Consider the following 21,742-nt stretch of genomic DNA (forward strand, 5'->3'; position numbering starts at 1 on the left):
TTTTGTAGGACTTGAGGGTTTTTTTGTAGGGTATTTTGTGTTCTATTTGGGTTATTTTGTTTTGCTGGGATTTTGTTGGTTTTTATTTGGTGGGGGGGGGTTGTGATGATTTTGTTTGTATTTTGTTTTCTTTTGTTGGGGTTTTAGGATTTTTATAGGTAGGGTTTGGGCATTTTTCAAAGGTTTTTTTTTCTTTGTTTAGTTGGGGTTTTTTGCTATATTTTTGTATCATTTGGGGTATTTTCTGGATAGGATTTTTGTTTGCATTTTGTTTTGGTTTTATGGGCCTTTTTGTTGTATTTTTTGTAGGGTTTGGAGTTTTTTTAATAGGGTTTTTTGTATGTTTGTCTTTTATTTGTTTTCTTTGTTTTATTGGGGGTTTGTTTTAGTTTGTTTGGGGGTTTTTTTGTAGAGTTTGGGGCATTTTTTACAAGGTTTTGGGGTTTTGTTGTTAGGTTTTTTTGGTTGTCTTTGGTTGGTTGGTTTGGTTGGTTTTTTGTTGATTTGTTTTGGGGTTTTTTATGGTTTGGGGTATTTTTGGGAGGGCTTTGGCCTTTTTTGTAGGGTTTGTCTTTGGTTTGTTTTGTTGTTTCTTGGGGTATTTTTGGTTGGGGTTTGGACCTTTTTTTGTAAGATTTTTGTTTGTGTTTTGATTTTGATTTGTTGGTGTTTTGTTAGAATTTTTTTTTGTAGGGCTTGAGGATTTTTTTTTTAATAGGGTTTTGTGTTTGTGTTTTGTTTGTTTTAGCTGGTTGAGTTTCTGCTTGTTTGGGATTTTTTTAGGGTTTTTTTATAGTTTTTTGTTTTATTTGCCTTTGTTTTGATTGCTTGGGTTTGTTGTTTTTGTTGTTGGGTTTTTTTTTAGGATTTGGGGATTTTGTAGGTTTTTTATTTGTGCTTTATTTTGTTTCTTTGATTCCTGGGGATTTTTGTAAGTTTGGGATTGTTTTGGTAGGGTTCTTTGTGGTTTATTTTGTTTTGTGAGGGTTTTATTGGTTTTTTAATGTTTGGGGTCTTTTGATAGAGTTTTTTCTTTATGTTTTGTCTGTTTTGTTTGGGGTTTTGTTGGTGTTTCTTTGTAGGGTTTGGGGTTATTTTCTGGGGGTTTGGATTTTTTTATTAGTGTTTGTGTTTTTCTGGCAGGGTTTTTCGGTTTTATTTTCTTTGTTTGGCAGTTTGGTGGTTTTTCTGTAGGATTTAGGGTTTTTCTTTTTAGGGTTTTGTGTTTGCTTCATTTTATTGGAGTTTTTGGGGATGTTTTTTGGTACAGTTTGAGGGTGGTTTTGGTAGGGTTTTGTGTTTGTGTTTTGCTTATTTGTTTTGGCTGGTTGGTTTTTTGTTTGGTTTTGATAACATTCGGGGATTTTTTGGTAGGATTTTGGTTTGTTTGGGTTTTTTGGGTTTGTTTTTGGGGAGGTTTTTTTTCCTTGTGTTTTGTTTGTTTTTTATTTGGTTGATTGGGGGTTTTTCTGTAGGATTTGAGCTGGGATTTTTGGTAGAGCTTTTTGTTTGGGGTTTTTTTGTAGGGGTTTTTTTGCTTGTGTTTTGTTTTGTCTTTGGGGTTTTTTGTAGGGTTTGGGACTTTTTTTTGGTAGAGCTTTTTGTTTGTGTTTTATTTGTTTGGTTTGTTTTTTTGGGGTGTTTTTTTGAGTAAACCAAGTGGGAACCCTACCCAAATAATTCCACATGTAGATGAATGTTGATGGGTGCAGTTTTCCCTCTTCAAGCCACTTGCACCTTACGGACAAGCACCTGCAGATGCTTTTCTGATTGATCCTCTCCCTTGCCTTTCTGATTACCCTAAAAGCCACCTCAGCCTTCCAGAACACTTCTGGTAATCAAGCCATACATTTGCTGCTCACACACTCGCTGGAATCGATTGGTTTGTGTCCTTTGCAGGAAAACAAATCGAAGGAAGAGGAGGAAAAACAACACAACTCGAAATCCCAACCCAAACAAAAGGCCGGGTGGGAATAATCGGGCAGTGAGTCACTCACCAGGAGCTGGGGGAGGGGGAAAATCACTGGACACAGAAGCCAACACACAAGGAAATGCTTTAGGAGAGGGAAAAAAACCAATAATTAGGGTGTGCAATGAGTATTCTCAAGCCCAGGGCAAGGCCAGGCTGACGTAACGACCCCAAACAATTAATAAAATGTGCTGTGGGATCACTGTGCAAATTTTATTCCTGAGGCAGGAAAGGACTCGAATCTGCTCCAGGTTTTTTGGCCAGAAAGCCAAATGATTGACACAGTTCTACCCCTTCTCTGTTGACCTGGCCTAAAGCAGAACCCACTGTTGTCACACCTGAATAAGCCTGAACAGAATTCCATACAGTGCTCCCGGTCAGCAGGACTATTCCAGAACTCTCTTCAGGCAGGAGACACCAGAATTCCTGATTTTTTTATCATTATTCCCCCAGATTGAGAACTGATCAAGAAAATTTCCAGTGGTACATCACAACAGCTGAACCTATCTGTTCACAGGAATAAGAATTCTCACCTGGGTTATAAATTAAGTGGATTTTTTGTGCTTCCTAGTTCTGATTCTACATGTACCTTAAACAGCCTTTGGATAGATTAATCTACCTAAAGATATATATATATATATATATATATAAATATACATTTGCACTCTATACCTGTATAAATACACACCTGTAGCTGTATAAAAAAAATCCTACATCTAACTGAGGTTTAAATTAGGAATTAATTTTAAGTCTACCCTGTTCACTCTCAGAAGTTTGTTATTGCCTTTATGCATGGCAGTGATTTTATCACCACCCCTGCAAGCCGTAAATTATCAAATGACTGAAAAATAGAGAAGTTTCTGTATCTTTATAACTCAAGCATGAAGAATTGGGCCCTGTAATACACTTTTTTTTCATGTTTTGTCCATCTTGTAAGAATATCACAGGCAATGAGAACTCTCAAGATTACTTTTAGGTGTTTTAGTTATGGATTGTTTTGCTTGGGTGCAGGGAACAATCCCTACAAGCTCCACATGTCCCTTTAGGCTTATTTTCCATTTTTCCATAATTATTCTGCATTCCAATGAGGAGCACCAGTAAAAAAAAATATTGATTATATGTATGCAAATTTTCACTGGCATTAATTACTTCAGATGGGAGTGAGTTACCTGCCCCCACATATTTGTGAGCAAGAGCACAGACCAATTTCTCTCCCTGCTAGGTCTTTAACTACTTCTTGTAAGAAGAAAGGGAAGGGAACAATATAATAATATACTTAACCCTTTTTCACATTTCTTTTTTAACCCATCTGTAAATTCCCCAAATCAACCCAAGTCTCTGACTTCCAGCAGCTTCATTGGCTCTTTTGGAATTAAATCTTCATCTGCAGGACTAAGCAAAAGGAAACTGAGGGTGTTTAGACTTCTTTTTTTTCCCAGTTATGGTAAAAATCCCCACTCTTTCCAAAATATTCCTTCCTGAAATGATACCCAGATGGTTTTTATGGGGGCAGTGACTGATCCAGCAGTGCTGGGGGTTTGATACCCACCCCTGTATGTTCTTGACGTTGTTATTCCTGCACCGTAAATTGGCAGGTGGTGTTGGCAGCCCCTTCCCATTTCTCCTTGCATCCTTCTGTCCTCTGGACAGAGAAAGGCAGATCCAACCCATCTGTCCTGACCCAAAGGGAAGCAAAGGGGAGTTATTTTATCTCCAGTGGTTCAGATGTTGCGTTACCAGCACTGCAATTTTGGGCCCTCCCGTGGCCACTTCCCGTGGTTTTCTGGGCATTTTCACTTGTGTTTCACGTGCCTGAACATCAGAAATAGTTATTCCATTTTCCCATGTGATGTTTAAGGGGTTTTGGAGTTTTGTACTTCCCTGTTGCCTTTGGGAGGTTGTGTGTTTTGTAACCTATCCACTGTAGAGTTGTGAGCAGTGTGTACTTTATTTTGAATTAAATTTATATGGTCTCTGCTTGCTGGTGGTAGAGCTGGTCTGGGTGTGATGGCATTGGTGGTTCCTTCCCAGACAACATTCCATTCCATTCCTTCCCCTCTTCCCTCTGCAAATGGGGCAATAAAAGAGAGGGAGAGTGACTTCTTATTCAGGCAGATAGTGACAGGGAAGGGCAATCATTTTCAAATAAAAGAGGAGATATTTAGACGATGCATTAGAAAGAAATTCTTCTTCCCTGTGAGGGTGGGGAGGCCCTGGCACAGGTTGCCCAGAGAAGCTGTGGCTGCCCCTGGATCCCTGGGAGTGTCCAAGGCCAGGTTGGAGCAACCTGGGCTGGTGGAAGGTGTCCCTGCCCATGGCAGGGGTGGAACTGGATGATCTTTATCATCCAGTCACTTCCAACTCAAGCCATTCTATGAATGGTCACTGTAGCTCTCCATGCTTCCCTAGCACCTCCTTTGTCCTCCTTCCTCAAGCACTCCACCTCTTTTTTCATCTCTTGATACCCCTCACACGGTATTTTCACCAACTTTCTTTATTCTCTGTCACACTGACCAAAATTCCCAGTTCTGTGTAATCCTAGTGTGGCTGGACCACTGTTAATCTTCAGTATTTCCTTTTTTCCCTCTCTGAACAGCTGGAGGGCAGGCAGAGGAGTTCAGCACAGATGAGGAGACAACCTTTAATAAACCCTGACAGTGTTTGTCTCCTGTTGAGGGATGTGAAATGCAAGATGTGAACATGCCCCTTCACAGGCTGGGAGCTGGCTTGTTGGGATGTCTTTATTCCCTTTGTTTCCTCCACTGGATCATAAGGTCCCCTGGGCTCTGATAAGGAATTGTTTGAGTCACCACTAGACCAATTTGCAGCAGAGATTATGGATTTTGCACCCTGGAAGAAAAGAAGTTATTTAATTCAGTCATTCCTCATTCTCAGAAGGTTTGGAGGAGTAAACAAGGAACAAATGGCTCTCCAGAGCACCCACACTGGCGTCACTGTGGTTATATCAGGAGAGGATTTGGCCCAGGGTCTGTTCTAAGTTATCTTCTACTACAGCCTTGCCTTTCCCACTGAGATAACTCTGTTTATAAACACCAGAAAAGCAAGAAAGTGGGGTCAGGATTCACAATGTCACCACTCACTGGGTTTTGTTTGGGTTTGTTTTCCGGCTGCAAAAAGAGCTACCCTGAAACCAAAATAATAATAATAATAATTTGTAAATTCCTTTTGAGGGATCTTACCATACGTGTAACATAATTTAACTAAACTTTGGAAGTTATCAATCATATAGGCTTGAGATCAGCTGCTATTTTCAGTGGTTTAATGTCTGCCTGGGTTTTTCTTTTTTTTTTTTTTTTGGTCTATTTATCCTTTTAAAAACAGGTCAAAATTCCTGACAAATGTTTTTGACAGGGCAGTTATTGACCTCAGGTTTTGCCTGAATAACTCCCATCCAAAATCCTGTTCTCCTGTGTTGGGATTTTGTAAGACTGAAGTATAACCTCATACTCAGACACTGTTTCAAGGTTTGTGTCTCATTTTAGTCCCACTTTAGTGCAGCTGTGAGATTAGTTAGAAATGAACCAATCAAAGAAAGACTTGTCGTTGTTTTTCCTTTTGAGACAGAAAAGATCTGAAGCCCTGAATTTATTACTGGGAATCCTCGAGGCTCAAGAGACCTGCTATTAAATCTCCTCATCTTCTCCCATGCAGTGAAATCCTCTCTCCATTTTCAGAGAAATGCAGGCTCCAAAATACCAAAAAGAGAGTCTGAAAAAATTTCTGCTCTCTCTGTCTCCATGGCAACTATTTATCCCTGTGATCCTTACAGATGTCTCCTTCACAGGCCCAAAAAAACTCCTAATGGGCCAAATATCTCTCCTTAGGTGGCACAAGCCACCCAGCTTGGGAAAATTCCTTACCTGCAGCCTGAGCTGAAAGCCAGGATTCAATCTGTTGCACATTAGTACTTGTGGGAGGAATATATTATATGTACAATGTTTTTTATATGTATATATTCATTTATTTTCATCCAGTTCCTCCATCAGCACAACCAGGTGTAGGCTTAGCTAATATTGTTCATTGAAACTATTCAAGAAGACAATTTGTCCTTAGTAAATCCCTTTTTATGGGCAGGTTGTGCCTGTGAAGTTCAGGATCCCTTTGGATGGGATCTGACCAAGGAAAGAAAGGCTGTGTGGAAGAGGAACACACCTTTATGGTTCTTGCTCTCTTGATTTCTTCTCAAACTCTGCCTTAACTCTGCCTCCCTCAGCCTGTGTTTTTATTGTGCTCTGCCCAGAAATTACTCTGAGCCCACTCATGTAAGGAGGGAAATTTGTGGCCCTGTGGTGGATGAAAAGCCTGCAAGGCACTGCTGGACCAGCCTCCCTTTTCCCATCTATCTCAGCTTGGAGAATTGATAAGAGAGAGTGGATACAGTGCAGGATGCTGTCTTCTCCTCCTAAGAGGAGGGAAATGAGTCAGGAAGGATGCTGGTGGGGTGGGACGATGATGTTTTGGCTGCCCCAACAAGAAAGGAATGAAGGGGTATCAGCTGCTGCCAGGCTGGACCCCAGGATATCCCACATCCCATATCCTGAGCGATGCTGGACCCCAGGATGTCCCACATCCCATATCCTGAGCAGTGCCAGACAATCTGCAGCTGGTGAGCCTGGCACTGCCTCAGCTTCTGGCAGCTTGGCAGTGTCATCCCATCCTCCAGCAGTGCTAGAGTCCAATCTCCCTGTTCTCTCAGTAATCCCCCAGGGTCTCTCTGCTCCAGAACACCAAAGTGGGCACTTTCTCAGGGAGGAATGGCCAAACTTCTTCTTTTTCTTGCATTTAAAGAAAGTCTGAAAAAGCACCAAGCCCTCTCCTTTTCCCAGCTCGTTGGCTTTTCACTCTGGTGCACAATTAGACAAAGGAACGTTCCAAGATTTTGCCAAGCTGAAGTTTCCTTTAAAAACTCTTCAAAGCTCACCTAAGACCACTTGGCTGGCAGTACTCAAAGGACTGGGGAGGTTTTCTGGGATGAGGTTTTTCTTGGCAGGTATCGAGTGCAAGCTTGGAAATAAATATCCTGTGACTGGAAAGAGCTAAACAGCTTTAAAAGGAGAAGAGTTTACACCTCTCCAATTAGAAATAACAGGTCCCATAATTTAAAAGCTGCTCTTTGCCCATGTGTCAAGTCTTCAAGGAGAAAAAAAGAGATGCTAGAGAATGCCCATATTTCATAAAGATGATTTATTTTGTAAAATGTTTTATAATATTTTTAAGTGTAGCTACAAGATATAAATATATAATATATGAAACTATATTATAAAACCTTAATATGTATAAATATGATTCAATACATAATTATATGATAACTATTTATATAAGTATTTAGGAAATAATATGCAATAAGTATTTATTGTAATACATGTATTAAATTTATACTTAAATAATATTTTTATGATTGTATAATGTTTATCTATAAAAATACGCTTGAAAATCCATCATTCCAATCCAAAAACCTCTGTGTTTTGGGTACTTCCCCTTTTAGTTTTTAATACATTCTATGATTAACTTGGTATGGTAGGAGTGAAATATCTCAAATAATGTTTCTGGTGTTCTCTTCCACAAATTAACCTGATATTTTTAATAGTTTTTTGTAAATAGTGCTGCACTTCGTACATCTTAGTTCCCTGAAAATGCCATCCCATGAAACAACTCACTTTGCTGATAATTCTGTACCAGTAGAAAGTGCTGTTTTAAGTGTCATTACACAAACAACAGATCCTAAATAATCATAAATAATAATTAATATAGTCTTGAGTAACTTTACACTGGGACAGCAATTTAAAGAAAGGGGATGGAAAATGCTCAGGTGGATCAGCTGGCTGGTGAGTTTGATCCCAGTTTATTGTTCTTCACATATCACTCCAGCAGAGTCCCTCGGACTATCTGGGTGGAATTCCTCTAATTCCAGCTGCTTTAAGTTTAAACTTAGGCTCTCTCTTGATGCCTTTTCCAATCAGGGAAGAAAAGACACCTCTCCAGATGATAATTTATCTTCAGTTGCCCAGAGAAGTGGTTGATGTCCCACCTCTGGAAGTGTTGAAGTCTGGGTTGGATGAGGCTTGGAGCAACCTGGGATAGTGGAAGGAGTCCTGATGAACAGGAAGATTAATTCTTGGTGTAATAAATGATACAAATGACATGATGAAAGCATGAATAGACTTTGTTCAATTAACTCCAAAATTTATCAGGAGCAGAACTGGGAAGGAAAAAGAACCTTTCCCTTCTCTCTGCTCAGCTTTCCCTTGTACTCGGTCCTTCATCCTGCTTTGTGTATCTGACATTTTGAGGAAGGAACAAGTTTGGGTTTTTTGCTTATGCATGATCAGCTATTCTCTTTTCCAACATAGAATGTCTTCTTTAGTGTTTTTCTCCATTTTTGGATGCATTTCCTATTTTATAGCTTACTCTGGAATCTCAGTTGCTGTTACATTTCTACTCTCTCATGGTCTGGACTTCTAAAGGAAACTTTAGAATGAAAGAACCACAGAATGGGTTGGGTTGGAAGGGACCTCAAGGATCATCCCATTCCAAGCCCCTGCCTTGGGCAGGGACACCTTCCACTAGCCCAGGTTGCTCCAAGTCCCGTCCAACCTGGCCTTGGACACTTCCAGGGATCCAGGGGCAGCCAGAGCTTCTCTGGACAGCCTGTGCCAGGGCCTCCCAGGGCCTCCCAGGGAAGAATTTCCTCCTAACATCCCATCTAACCCTGCCCTCTGGCAGTGGGAAGCCATTCCCCTGTGTCCTGTCCCTCCAGGCCCTTGTCCAGAGTCTCCTGGAGCCTCTTCAGGCCCTGCAAGGGGCTCTCAGGTCTCCCTGGAGCCTTCCCTTCTCCAGGTGACCCCCCCAGCTCTCCCAGCCTGGCTCCAGAGCAGAGGGGCTCCAGCCCTGGGAGCATCTCTGGGACCTCCTCTGAATTCATTCCAACATTTCCACACCTTTCCTGTATTAGGAACCCCAGAGCTGGATGTGGTGCTCCAGGTGGGATCTCATCAGAGCTGATTAGAGATTAAAATTAGATTAAAATCCCCTCCCTTGCCCTCTGCCCTCGCTGCATTTGGTGCAGCCCAGAATTTGCCTCTGTGGACTGTGAACACACATTACTGTATCTGACAGAGTTCCAAGTTTGCTGCCTGACCCCAAACACCTCCAGAAACCCCCTTCCTATAATAGGAACTCCTCTGAGATACCTGCACTTTGAAATGTTAATGGATTTTGAAAATCTGAGCCCCACGCCCAGGCCACGCTTAAACACTTATTTATTTTGGTATTTACCAGGATTTATGGAGGAACAGAGAGCACCCATCTCCTATTCCCCCTCTCCCTGAAAGGCTTTATATGTAGGATGCCCTTTAGAAGTTACTGTGCACCACATAATTCAGTTTAATATGCTGACTTGTAGCATTACATTTCCTTTGATATTACTCTCCTGAAGGCAATACGACCCTGAAGGTGATATTTTAAACTAATAAATGAGCAGGGGAACTGGAAATCAAACTGAATGCTGTAAGCCAGAAGGACGGATTTTCATCTCAAGCCTTTATTTCCCTACATGAAAAATACAGGAGTCTCACATTTATGTAATTACATTTTTCCTTGATTTGCCAAGGGAACAAATTGTATGCAAATTCTTGTCTACTCACTTTTGTCTGGGTATGAATCCATAAATCCCTTTGTCCGTTGTCCTGTCATTCCATTATTTTTTAACTCCCCTTTCTCGTGAAAATGTTGTGTTGAGTATAAAAAAAAGGCCAAAGGAGGAGTTGTCACTGAGAAGGAGTCAGGTAGGAGTTACCCTCAGGAATGAGTTACCACACATGGCATTACCATGCAAAAAATACCCCCACATCTCTGCTTTTGCCTCTCCTCTTGCCAAAAATTTGACAAGAGATGAGAGGAAGCATTTTTCACCAAGGCAGGTAAGGATATGGGAGGATGTTGTGGAGACTGCAAAGAGGATTTAAATACAGAGTGTAAATGAGGGTGAGTTGGTAGAGGCACTATAAGAAAACAGGGCACAAATCTATAAAAAATGAGAGTTTGAACACAGTCCTGGTGGCACAGTGACTCTGCTGGTGGAAGATAACAGGCTTTATCCTCAAGGTCCATTCCTTGAACTCAGTGAACTTCAACTATGGGGCTGCCCAAAATCTGGTTTTTTTATCTACCCCCTATCAAACTGTGACTCTCAAGACAGCCCTAGACAAAGGAGAAAAGGAAGATAAAAGAACCACAAGCAATTTCAGCAGAGCTGTTTATCACTGCTCTTCTGCCAGCATGGCTTGCTTTGAGTTTTTGGGTTTTTTGTTGTTGTTTTTTCTTTTCTCTTGGTGCTTGTCCAAAAACTTCAGGCCAGAGGGAGCCTTTCAGCTGCCAGAAGTAGCAGGTTAGAGAGAGTGGTGTGTTCTCCTCCAAGAGGCTTAATTGGAAGTGAAAGATGGGAATAAGGTTTGTGTGGATCTCCATGGAGGCAGGGTGATTAGAATGGTTTTGGTGTTTTAGATTTATTTTTAAAAATTCATCAGAAAATTCTGCAACCATAAATAAATAAAAAAAAAAACCACAAAAGTTTTCTCCTGGTTAAGAAATGTGGCTTTTTTTTTGAAAGAGCTGTTCTTTTTCAGTGGCTGCCAGGTCAGAGCCACCTTTAGGTATGTGAGGCACCTCCCTCAGCCCCAACAATGTTGAATTTAAACTTGAGTGTCGTGGGCTTCACGTGAAATCCACGTGAAATCCACATGGTGCTTCAGCTGAAATCAGCCTGGTTCCTCAAGTAAAAGTGCAGAGTCGATCCAACCACAGGGAGCTCACAATTCAAACATGAATTTTACATTCCTTTTACAAGAAGAAGATGTAGGGACTGATCATGGGGGTTTTCATAAGCAGCCACATGTCTACTAAACACCAGCTAGACCCTGTAAAGAGCACAAACTTCAAGCATTTAAAAAGCAGCTGTAAATACATTAATCTAGCTCTTAACCTCCTCCTGCTGAGTGCAGTGAGTGGAGAGAGGCAACTCCACCTTACAAGCTGATTCCCCTGGACTGCCACCTTAAAATGGGATTATCCCTGTCTAGAAAGTCTCTCTCCCACAAACTACAGATGAAACTTTGCTTGGCTGAACAGGGCAAAAGTGTGAGGCTCAGCCAGCTGAAGTTAAACCAATCTGGACTAATCCTGTGGCTGAATGATCATGTTGTATTCCCTCAAAAGTGGGCAGCGAGGAATATTGGCTCCCAAGGGATCATCCAGCCAGCAAAGAGGAGGTAACTACCCAAGCTGAAGCACTTTTCTGCTCATGCTATGAAGAGGACATAAGTACTTACTTTTTTTCTTTATCTGAGGTGAATCCCACAGGGTTTGCCAAACTGGAATTCCAGCCTGCAGGTTGCAGGGCAGGCACGGGAAGGGAAGGCAGGATTTGTGCTTTCTGGAAACAGCCTGAAGTTGCTCCAGGAGAGGTTTAGATTGGATGTTACAAAAAATGTCTTCACTGAAAGGGTGGTCAGGCACTGGAACAGGCTGCCCAGGGAAGTGGTGGGATCATCATCGCTGGAAGCGTCCAAAAACATGTGGATGTGGCACCTGGGGATGTGGTTCAGTGGTGGGCTTGGCAGTGCTGGGTTAGTGGTTGGGCTTGATGACCTTGGAGGGCTTTTCCAGCCTTACTGACTCTGTGATTCTGTTTTGTTTCCAAGACCATCCATTAGCAAGGCCACTATTTGTAATTATTATTTTTTTTCACTCCGTCCCACATGAAACCTTATTCTTCAAAGTTGTGGGGTTTTTTTTTTTGTTTTTTCTTTTTATTACTGATTTCTAACATGCTAAAAATTAGGAAAATGACCCAGCTGAAGCTGAACCTTTGTGCTTGCAGTGTGTGAGCTGCCCCTTCCAAAGCCTGCTCGGGCATCCCTGCGTCCCAGGGCAGTGGAGACGCCCTGTCCATGCCAGAGGGGGCCCTGCTGGGCAGTTTCACACTCGACTCACATTGATTTCCGTGGGCAGATTTCCCTCAGCAGGAGTTGCTGGCTGTTATCACAGTTTACAAATGCAAGGAGATTGTACACACTGGCCTTCATTCCATTTTATTTTAATTTTTTTTTGTCATCCTTCTCTTCGCTCTTCTAAACTCGCGCCTTTCCAATCCGCTTTTCCGAGCAGGATCAGACAATTTCTTGGTGGGGAATTCTTTGCAATCTCCATCACTCAGCTATTTTAGTAACTAAGGTAAATTACCTGACTTGCTGCTTCTCTCCCCCTCTCTCCCAGCATCAGCACATCAGTGTTTTCGAGTACAATGAACTTATAATGACTTTTTAAATGGGGCTATTTTTTATCTCTGCGTGGTGTTGCTACAAAAACAGCCACCTGGTGTAACTGAGTTTCAAACACTCTGCTATGAGCTATTTATCCCTGTTCTGCAGTGTGAGGATTTCCTTGCATTTCTCCAGGCTGGTTTGCAGCCTCCATTGCTATCCCAGTGTTTGGAAGACAAACTATGTTGATTTAATAATTAGAAATAAGGAAGTTAATTTAAGCGAGGCCAACAGGTAGTTCTCCAAAGATCTCATTAACTGCTTTGATTGTCTCCAGCACCTCTTGTAAGCAAATGTCTCATTAACATGGATATTTACATATAATTTACTTTTTCACAGAGGGCCATACATCAGAAAGCTGTAAACCTATTGCTACCATCTTCAGATTTACATGGAAAACATAATTCCTACCATGTGGATGGACACAAACTACCATAAAAGACAATAAAATCTGATAACACACCATGTGATCTGGATTTCCATCGTCAGTACATAAACAGGATCACAAAATCACAGAATATCCTGAGCTGGAAGGGACCCACAAGGATCATGGATTGCAACTCCTGGCCCTGCACAGGACACCCCAATAACCCCACCCCGTGCCTGAGAGCTTTCCAACTTTCCCAACCCAGTCAATCACAGCACTCATTTCATGGGATCCTCATCTGGTAAAGGAAACAATCTGGGGTAGGGGTGTTGAAAAAGAAGAGTAGGAGTAAATGTAAAGGATCCCTTTTTTCTTCCAGCTCCTCCTGTCATGATTTAATGAGCTTTTGTTTTTTAGTAGTATTTTGGGGGGTCTGTCAAAGCCGAGGGATTTTGTGTAACAGGGTCAGGGTTTTATATGATCATTAATTGATATTATGCAATCTGATACTGCATCCTTTAGTTTGAAAGAGTGTTTATCCACTTTTTTGGCATGTGTCACCCTTGCAGAGTGTGACATGTCGTTATTATCACGATGTTACACATCAGAACAACGTTGTTTGGCACCGACCTCGTTCTCCAAGCCCCACATCCCTCAGAACTGCTCTGCCCACCACACAGGGCTCAGATTTTCGGGAGGAAACACAAGATTTGATTCCCTACCACTGAAGATGGTGGAAAACAAGATGCCAGTTCCAGTCCTGTGAACATGCACCCTGCACTGATGGAAATCTGCTGCTATCACCAGAGCTGGGGGAGCCCACACTTGTGATGTTTTCACAGGTTCATCACCCAGATCTGGTTCTACTGGACTTGTGCCAGTCAGGAAGTAACACTTGGAAGTAGTTTTTAGTGAAATCTGATTTTTCTTGGCACGCAGTCAAAGCCAGAGCATATTAATGGCAAACCACTTCGAAAACCCCAGAGCTGGTGGCATTTAGCAGTTGAGAAGATTATGTGCTTGATCTCAGCACCAAATGCAAATAAACAGAGATGCTTAGATCCAGTTTTTCTTCCTTTTCCTGCTGAGGTAGAAGATGATCTCATTTGAGATTCTTTCATTAAGTCTGGCCATTACTGTGCTACTACTTATTTTATGCTATTCCTGTGAATGAAAATTATTTTATTCCAGGGAAATCGATACTGTTTATTATTCTAAACATGAGTCTTTTTATGTATAGAAGGAAGAACCAACTATAAAGCACAATAAGAGCGTGAAGAAAGGAATGGATTTCCACCACTAACGTATTTTATCCCTCCTTCTCTCCTCTAGGTTGCCCAGGAATGTGGGACAACATTACATGCTGGAAACCTGCAAGTGTGGGGGAAATTGTCTTTGTCAAGTGTCCTGCACTCTTCAGGTTTATCATCTCTGAAGATGGTAAAGTATCTTCTCTTTGTTCTCTGCCTCTGCCTGCTAAAGTTTCATGGCCCAGCACGAGTGTAAACCCTCCTTTAAATCCTCAGTATAAAGAGAAATTTAAAAAATACAGTTGGGCTTAAGCTGAGAAAATAGAAAAGCAGGCTGTTTGTGTGTAGATGTGTGTGAGTGTGCACAGGGACGGGAGGGAATGTTTGAAAAGAACCTTCACAGACATGAAAGTATCACCAAATGTAACTCCTAAAGGGAATTCTCACTGAACTCAACGAGACCTGAATCTGTGTTTGGGTTTTGGAGAAAACAATTTGAACCTGTTTTAGTAAATAATTAAAACTCAGAGCAGGTTCTGCTGGTGCTTAAGGAGAACACAGGTTGAGATGACCGGTGTGAGGAGCTCCTTGTTGGGGTTCCAGGGAGGAGTCAGTGGGAATTAAAGATCTCTGGAGAGAGGCAGAAGCTCCATCAGGTTTTTTTGTGGTCTGTAGAAATGAGGTAGAAGCATCCTTGTGCCCATCTCTTGCCTTCCTTGCCCTATTTCTTACTCTTGTGCTCTGTGGAAAACATCCTTAAACATCTCACACCTCTGCTCTTCTCCCTTGTCCCTGAGGGCACTTCCCCAGGGGGTCCTGGAGATTCAGTCCTTGAACAGCTGGAATTTTGCTGTGCTAAATTTTGGGGCTTTACTCTTCACCTGACCCTTGTGCCTCAGGGCTGCAAACTCCCCCAGTGTGGGATCATGTCACACCTCACAAACAAGATTAACTTAATAGGATCTATTCCACATCTTAATTAAACTGTTACCTGTTAATGAAAAATAATTTTTGAATTGAAAATATTTTCTTTAATAAAAAATAATCTAGGCCTTAGAAAAGCAATTAAAGTATATACATAAAGCAAAAAAGGTTTTATTATAGCCGGACACCTCAAAAAAAAAAAAAAAGGCTGAAATAATATTTTTAAGTTGTTTACCTGGGGTTTACAGACCTCTTCACACACTGAACCTCACATTTGACCTGTGGCAGGGTTACAGTCTGACCCTGAGGGAGGAATAGTCCACCCAGTGTAAACATCTGTCCTGCTTTATTTATCTCCTCACGGGATCACTAACAAAAGTGACAGCTGTTACCTCGTGTAGGGTTGGGTTTGAGGGGTTTTGGGACATCTGTTCAAGAGGAACAAACCCAAGATTCATAATTCATTAGACAAACAAATAAACATTCAATCTGGAGCAGTTGGAAATCTCTCCAGACCGGGCTGGGTTTGCACCAGTGACCCCAAGGTGGAATTATTGACACCTCTAATCACTCTCCTGAGTGAATCAGCAGGAGCTTTTCACTATTATTGCTGCTAATTTTAATTAGCCAAGTCTATTTGTTTTCAATGAGGGCTTAATGAAAAAAGGCCACCTTTTATGATGGTTCCTTAAACAAAGGGTTATTAGAGAACTCTAATGTTTCTGAGACGTGGCTAATCACATTTTAGGGGTTGTTGCAGTGTCCTCTGGCTGCTGCTGTGCTTCTGGAACACGAAACTAGGCTGGGTACCAACACTAATATTTATTAACAGCAAAATCGTTCTTAACACAGTGAATTTTTACGTGACCATAAATCACTTTTACAAACTTCAATCATACTTTTGAAAAGTCCATTCTATGAAGCACCTGTGGGCACGGGGTAATAAATGGGAAATCCCAGGGTGAGTTAACCTGCAAGAGTGGGGAGCAGGTGTCTCACTTGGCTTTGGGTGTTCAAAAGTTATATATGGAAGTGTGAAGTGAACACATGGATTTCAGCTTCAGTGAATAGAAGTCAATGGGAAGTTGTAGAAGATGTTTCCTCTGCCCCCTCTCAGGTGCTTGTCTTGAGATGGATGAAGTCACTGGAGGGGGCTGCTCCTTGTAGGAGTTTCAGAAAGGAACTTCACAGCCTCTAGTTGGATGTCTGATTTCCATCTGTAGTAAAATGGGAAAAAAAAAAAAGAGACTACAGAATAAAAGTTAACTGACTAAACTGCCACCTGTAGAGAGGCTTTTAAAAAATCAGCTATAGATTTAGCTAAAAATGCCAGCTGTGGCTGGTTTTAATATGCTCTGCTTTAACCTTCCCTGCCATTGAGCCAAGGAGCAACGTTTGAGCTGCTGTCAACACCACACAGAAAGCCTGATGTTCAGCCCCATTCTGGGTGTTTGGCAGCCCTTCTAAAATCTCATTTCACCTCTCTGATCCCCCCAGCTCGCCAGAATTTTTCATTCATTCCTTTCAAACGCAAACTGTGAACAAAACCATCCTTCTCAAAATCTCCCCAGGTGGAAAAAAAAATATATTAGTTCCTGAGCCTTTTCTCCTCCAGTAAGTTAGGGATTTACAATGGTTTCCTTCTAGATGCTTCCTCAATATTAATTTCTTTTCCTGTCCATCACTGATTTCTTTGATTGATACCCACAAGCCTTCTTTTCCTCAGAAGCTGTAACTCCCATCATCTCTCTGTTCCCCTTTCTTTTTTTTTAACTTTTCTTGCCCCCTTTTTTGTTTGTTTGTTTGTTTGTTCGTTGTTGTGGGTTTTTTTCCAGACAGAGGTGCTACTGCCTAGCAATGAAAACCTACAGAAAGAAAGTTGATGCTTTTTTCTTCTTTGTGCTGTACAGCTGAGATATTCAGAGCCTATAAAACCACATTACTCCAAAGCACCACTGACTGAAACTCAGTGGCCAGATCAGAAATGAGCATGTTTTTAGTTCTTTGATTTGCAGTAAAAAAATACATAATATAATACAAGGGATGACAGAGAATTTCTGAGCATTGGCATTTGCTCCCCACTTGGAAAACGCTTTCACTCAAAAACCCAAATAATAAATGTGATCAGCTCCTGCTGAATCTTCCAGCAATTCAGAATGGCTGCATCAGTACCTGCTACACCCCAAAATGTCATTACTACAACACAAAAGATAGAGAAAATGTACATAAATTTTACCAATGACACAAAACCCATCCTATGTTGATACCAGGATTAAGGGTTCTGAATTAAAATCTACTAGAAAAATAGAATTTATCCAGGTATTAAAGGGTTTAAGAGGATATTGAATCCTGTGATCACATTTTTGAACCCAAGTGTTTGGCTTGTTGCTACTCTGGGAGTGGCAGGACTTTGGTGCTCATCAACAAGCTTTATTGTCCCGAGAAATTGAAAATAGTCTATCACTGATGCCATTAAAAACACTCAGGGAAACACTCAAGTACTTGGTTATACTAATTAATTGATTAATTGATTCTGTAAGAACCCCGAGCCTCATCCATGCTGCACTAGAGATGCCCTGGGTGGACAGTGGGATTTATGAATTCAGGGTTAATTGGATTTGGGAAGCCATCCGTGGCTTTTTTTTTTTTTTTCTCCTCCCTGAGTTTAGATTTTATCCCTAATCAATCAGAATAAGATGACAGGAGAAGAGTTAATGAGAGGGGAAGTGATGCTACATCTTCATGGGTGGAAAGCCCTTCTGTGTCATTGCTGGGCAATTTCCAAGTCCTGGGAAATTTTTTAGGAGCTGTCCTGGTGCCACTGGGAAAATGGTACATAAATCTCAAGCATGGGGAAAAGACAATAAGAATCATTGACTTCCCAAGATGAAAGATGTTGAAAATATTTGCAAGCTACACTTTCTAATAATGTAGGGTATGAATTGATATTTTTTTGATTAAGGTAGAACAAAAAGGTGACCAGATCAGGGGCCTTCTAATCCCCAAAATGCCTCTGGAAGATCATGTGCATATTTCCTACTGAAGGTAGAAAGGATGCAGGTTTTCTTTGCTCCTGCTGAAATTAAGGTCAGCATTGCAGCAGGCTGAAATTGGAAATTGCATTTGCCTGTCAAAGAGGCAAAAGATCAATGCAAAGGTCTGCATTTCTCTTCAAGGGTATCTCGCCCCGATGGGTATTTCAACATCCTGCAGGAAAACTGAGGGAAGAAAAACAAGTAACCACGGAGCAGTGATTGTTTTCTGACCCAGCCCACAGCATTTTCATCATTGGAATGATAATGAGCAGCCATCAGAGCTTCTCCAGCCTTTGAAGCAGCCAGAGCTCCGTGCATACCTCAGTTTCATCCTTAATTTTATGCAAGATCATTCACAAGCGAGTTCAGTGCAAGGTTATCTGTTTGATACGTAAACCATTAATATATGCACAGGTATTTATATAGTTTTACATGCAAACCATGTACATATACACACCAGATCCAGGTTTTGGACAGCTTTCAGAGCTGTCTGCAGATTGCACGTGTGTCACTGCTGCTGAGTGCTCAGCAAGTCCTGGAAAGAATTGTGGCCCAAAGAAGGGGCACAGGAGTCCTACCAAATGTTGAGTGTTTGAAATAATAAGTCCTGCCAATGCTCCAAGATAACAGTAGTAGCTGGATAACAAGTGATTTCATGCTGGTTCTCGTCCCTAGGCTTTGCACAGGCAGGAGAGCCATGGGATTTACTCCAGCTTTTCCAAAGCAAGGAGGACAAACTGGAATTAAACCTCCTCAGTCACAGCATCACGAAGTGTCTCTGCAATGCAGGGGGAAATGGGAGGAAAATGCTGTCATCAAAGAATAGCAACTGGGCTTCAAGTAGCTAATCAAGTAGCTGAGGCCTCTTGGATGTTTTTTTTATTGGAAAAAAAAAGACATCTCGTGGCCTTTCCCACCGAATTATGGGGATCTCAGACTTTGTGCCCCTGTACTCAAATATGCAGCACGACCAAGAGCATTTGAGCTAAAGATCAAGTCCTTGGTCCTTTGTGAGATGACATCCTGCAGTGGCCAGGGGAAAGCTGTAACACAGCTCAAGACCTTTGTCAGTGATTTGAAAGCTAATTTGCCCTTGGGGGAAAAAAATTCATGCTCCTTTGGGAAGAATTGAAGGGTGGAAGTTACTGAGAGCTGCTGAGAAGTTTGGAGAACACTTAGACAGCAAAAGGTGATAGATTGAAGTATCACTGCAGGTGCAACAGGGGCAGATCCTTCAACCTTTACTAAATCTTTGCTCTGTTTGTGTTTCTGCTCTTGACTCAAGTCATTGGGAAAGGAGTTCCAGCTGATTGCGAGATTTTAGGTGTGGTGGGCACTCATTCATTCTTACCTTTAAGCAAGGGATTTAATTTGCTTTCTTCCCTAGGAGTTATTTCATAGCTGTCAGTCTCCCTTGGACAATGTTCCTTATTTTTTGGGTGTGTTTCTTGTTTGGAAAACATTTGCTTTTCTCTGAGATATGACCCCTGCCCTCTTCAGAGCTTGGAGACCCTTCAGTGGTAATTGTACTGATCCTGCTCTCTGATGGATGCTCCTGTGACAGCCAGACTCCTGGGAAGGGTTCACAGAACGTTTGGATGATGCTCAGTTGCTATGGTGACCTCAGTCCACTCCTAGTTCCACATCCTCTGATAGGAAAGAGGAAGAAAAGCAGAAAGCCATAATTTCCCTTAGACATTATTGATCATATCTGTACTGCCTGTGCCAGCCCTGTGTGCTCTGGCCTTCCTGTTCTCCATGGGGGACCTCACTGGATTCTCCCATGATTTCCAGGCATGATCCACTGGGTCTTCTTGTCCCTGTGCCCTGAAATTAGTCTGGGATGTGGGAAGAAAGGATTTGTCTCTCAATTCTGTCCCTGCTTTTGCTGCAATGTTTTGCACAAAACACTGGGTAACAAAGAGTTGGCAGAGGCCAATTCACCCCATCCTGAGGCAGATGTCTAAAACCAGTCACCCTTTGGAAGTTCCCTTTATGGGATGAGACTTGAAACATAAATCAACTTGTCTTCAGGTGGGTAAAAAGGATGGAATGATCTGCCCCACAGGATCAGTCCCTCAGGTGTCCTTGGGCACCAGTTCTTATTCAAACACACAAATACAAACCAGGCTTCCTAATTTTATCCTTAATTATCCCCTGCCTCAGTTTTCTTGCTTTCTAAATAAGATGAAGAACACCACTTCATTTTACCCTGTCTCTATGTGAGCACTGAGTTCACAAATCCCTTTGTCAAGGTAAATGGTGATATGCAGTAAATTGTGGAATAACAGAATCCCAGAATGGTCTAGAACTGGAAGGGACTTTAAAGATCATCTTGTTTTAAGCCCCTGCTATGGGCAGGGACACTTTCCACTAGCCCAGCTTGCTCCAAGCCCCATCCAAGCTGGCCTTGGACACTTCCAGGAATGGAGCATCCACAGCTTCTCTGGGCAACCTGTGCCAGGGCCTCCCCACCCTCATAGGGAAGAATTTCTTCCTAATATCTAATCTAAACCTTCCCTCTGTCATTTTGAAGCCATTCCCCCTTGTCCTATCACCACATACCCTTCTATAAATGACTTTTAATCTCTAGATTAAAGTATTGTCTATGGGGCATGAGGTTGGAGAGACCCAAACCCCTGGAAGGAGTAGAGGGAAGCACTTAGCACAGGGAAAGGTTTGGGAACCTGTAGGGTCATGGAATCTGTAGCCCTGCCTACCCTGCTAATTACTAGAGATCCTACTAATGAGATTGTGAAGAAACAGCAGCTCATCCATTGGATCAATCAATCAATCAATCAATCATGGAATCATAGAATGGTTGGAAAGGATGTCAAAGGTCATCTCCTCCCAACCCCTGCCATGGGCAGGGACACCTTCCACCAGCCCAGGTTGCTCCAAGCCCCGTCCAACCTGACCTTGAACACTTCCAGGGATCCAGGGGCAACCTGGGCCATTCTACCCCTCCCAAAAACAGCCAGAACAAAGCCACTGGGACGGCTGGATGGTGTTTGTGTGGGATGGGTTGTTTCCAGGCACAGGACCGGGCAGAGGGTTAATGTTCCCTCCTGACGAAGCAGAGTGTCCGTGTGGGGAGCTCGGAGAGCACAGCAAAGCTGCTGAGTGTCCTGCTGGTCCCGACTGCGGCTTTGCCAGCCGGCTGAACAGATTGCTGCTCGCTGGGAGCAGCAGGCGGCGAGAGGGGAGCGAGTGAAAGGGCGCAGCGTGGGGGATGCTGGGGAGCGGGGCGGGAGGGCTCGCTGATTTATTGCCGGTTTAGAAATCAAACGCTCAGCTTCTAATCAGTGATAAGTAAAACAAGTGGGGGGAAAAAAAAAAAAAGTTCAGTTCCTACCTAACCAGCTCGTTATCCACATAGCTGGACGGCAAGGGTTGCAGGAAATGTTTTCCTCAGCCTCTCCTTGCCCCTGTCTCTGCACTTTCTGAAGGGACACGGTTAACGTGCAGTAAAATCAGCGCAGACTTTGAACACTGATTTAATGCTGCAAAAATCCAACCTTTTGAGGGATTACCTGTGCGAACCAGCCCTGCAACCCGTAATCCTGAAATGGGAAAAACAGGAACGGGGGGGAAAGCGTGGGGCAATGCGTTTTGGGATGGAATATCACCTTTGGAAGCCTTTCCCCCCCTCCTACTCCGCCACTAATAAGGGACAAACGCTGGAACAAAAGGGTTAAATGCCGGTTGTGTTCGGATAAACAAAGCTGCGGGAGATGAAGCAGGTGCCCTGCCAGCTGACACCCAGAGCAGCCAGGATTTGGCACTGGGGAGAAGATCTAAAAGGCTGCTCTGAGCTCCCAGACTCGCCGTGCTCGGGCTGTTTCTTGGCTGCAGCT

The 21,742-nt window shown here is 42.4% G+C and overlaps 1 protein-coding gene across 12 annotated transcripts in view; it reads left to right on the forward strand.

Annotated features, from left to right (window-relative positions):
• Positions 1 to 21,742, forward strand: part of ADCYAP1R1 (ADCYAP receptor type I) — a 140,904-nt gene that overhangs the window by 68,932 nt on the left and 50,230 nt on the right. For all 12 annotated transcript variants that reach the window (XM_050322857.1, XM_050322846.1, XM_050322883.1 and 9 more), the window contains one exon: positions 14,009 to 14,116. In XM_050322857.1, the coding sequence (XP_050178814.1) occupies positions 14,009 to 14,116 (108 nt within the window). The remainder of the gene's footprint in view (positions 1 to 14,008; positions 14,117 to 21,742) is intronic.

The sequence above is a fragment of the Myiozetetes cayanensis genome, unplaced genomic scaffold (assembly GCF_022539395.1).
Source record: "Myiozetetes cayanensis isolate MyiCay16 unplaced genomic scaffold, myiCay2020 scf1, whole genome shotgun sequence".
NCBI classification, from domain to species: Eukaryota; Metazoa; Chordata; class Aves; order Passeriformes; family Tyrannidae; genus Myiozetetes; species Myiozetetes cayanensis.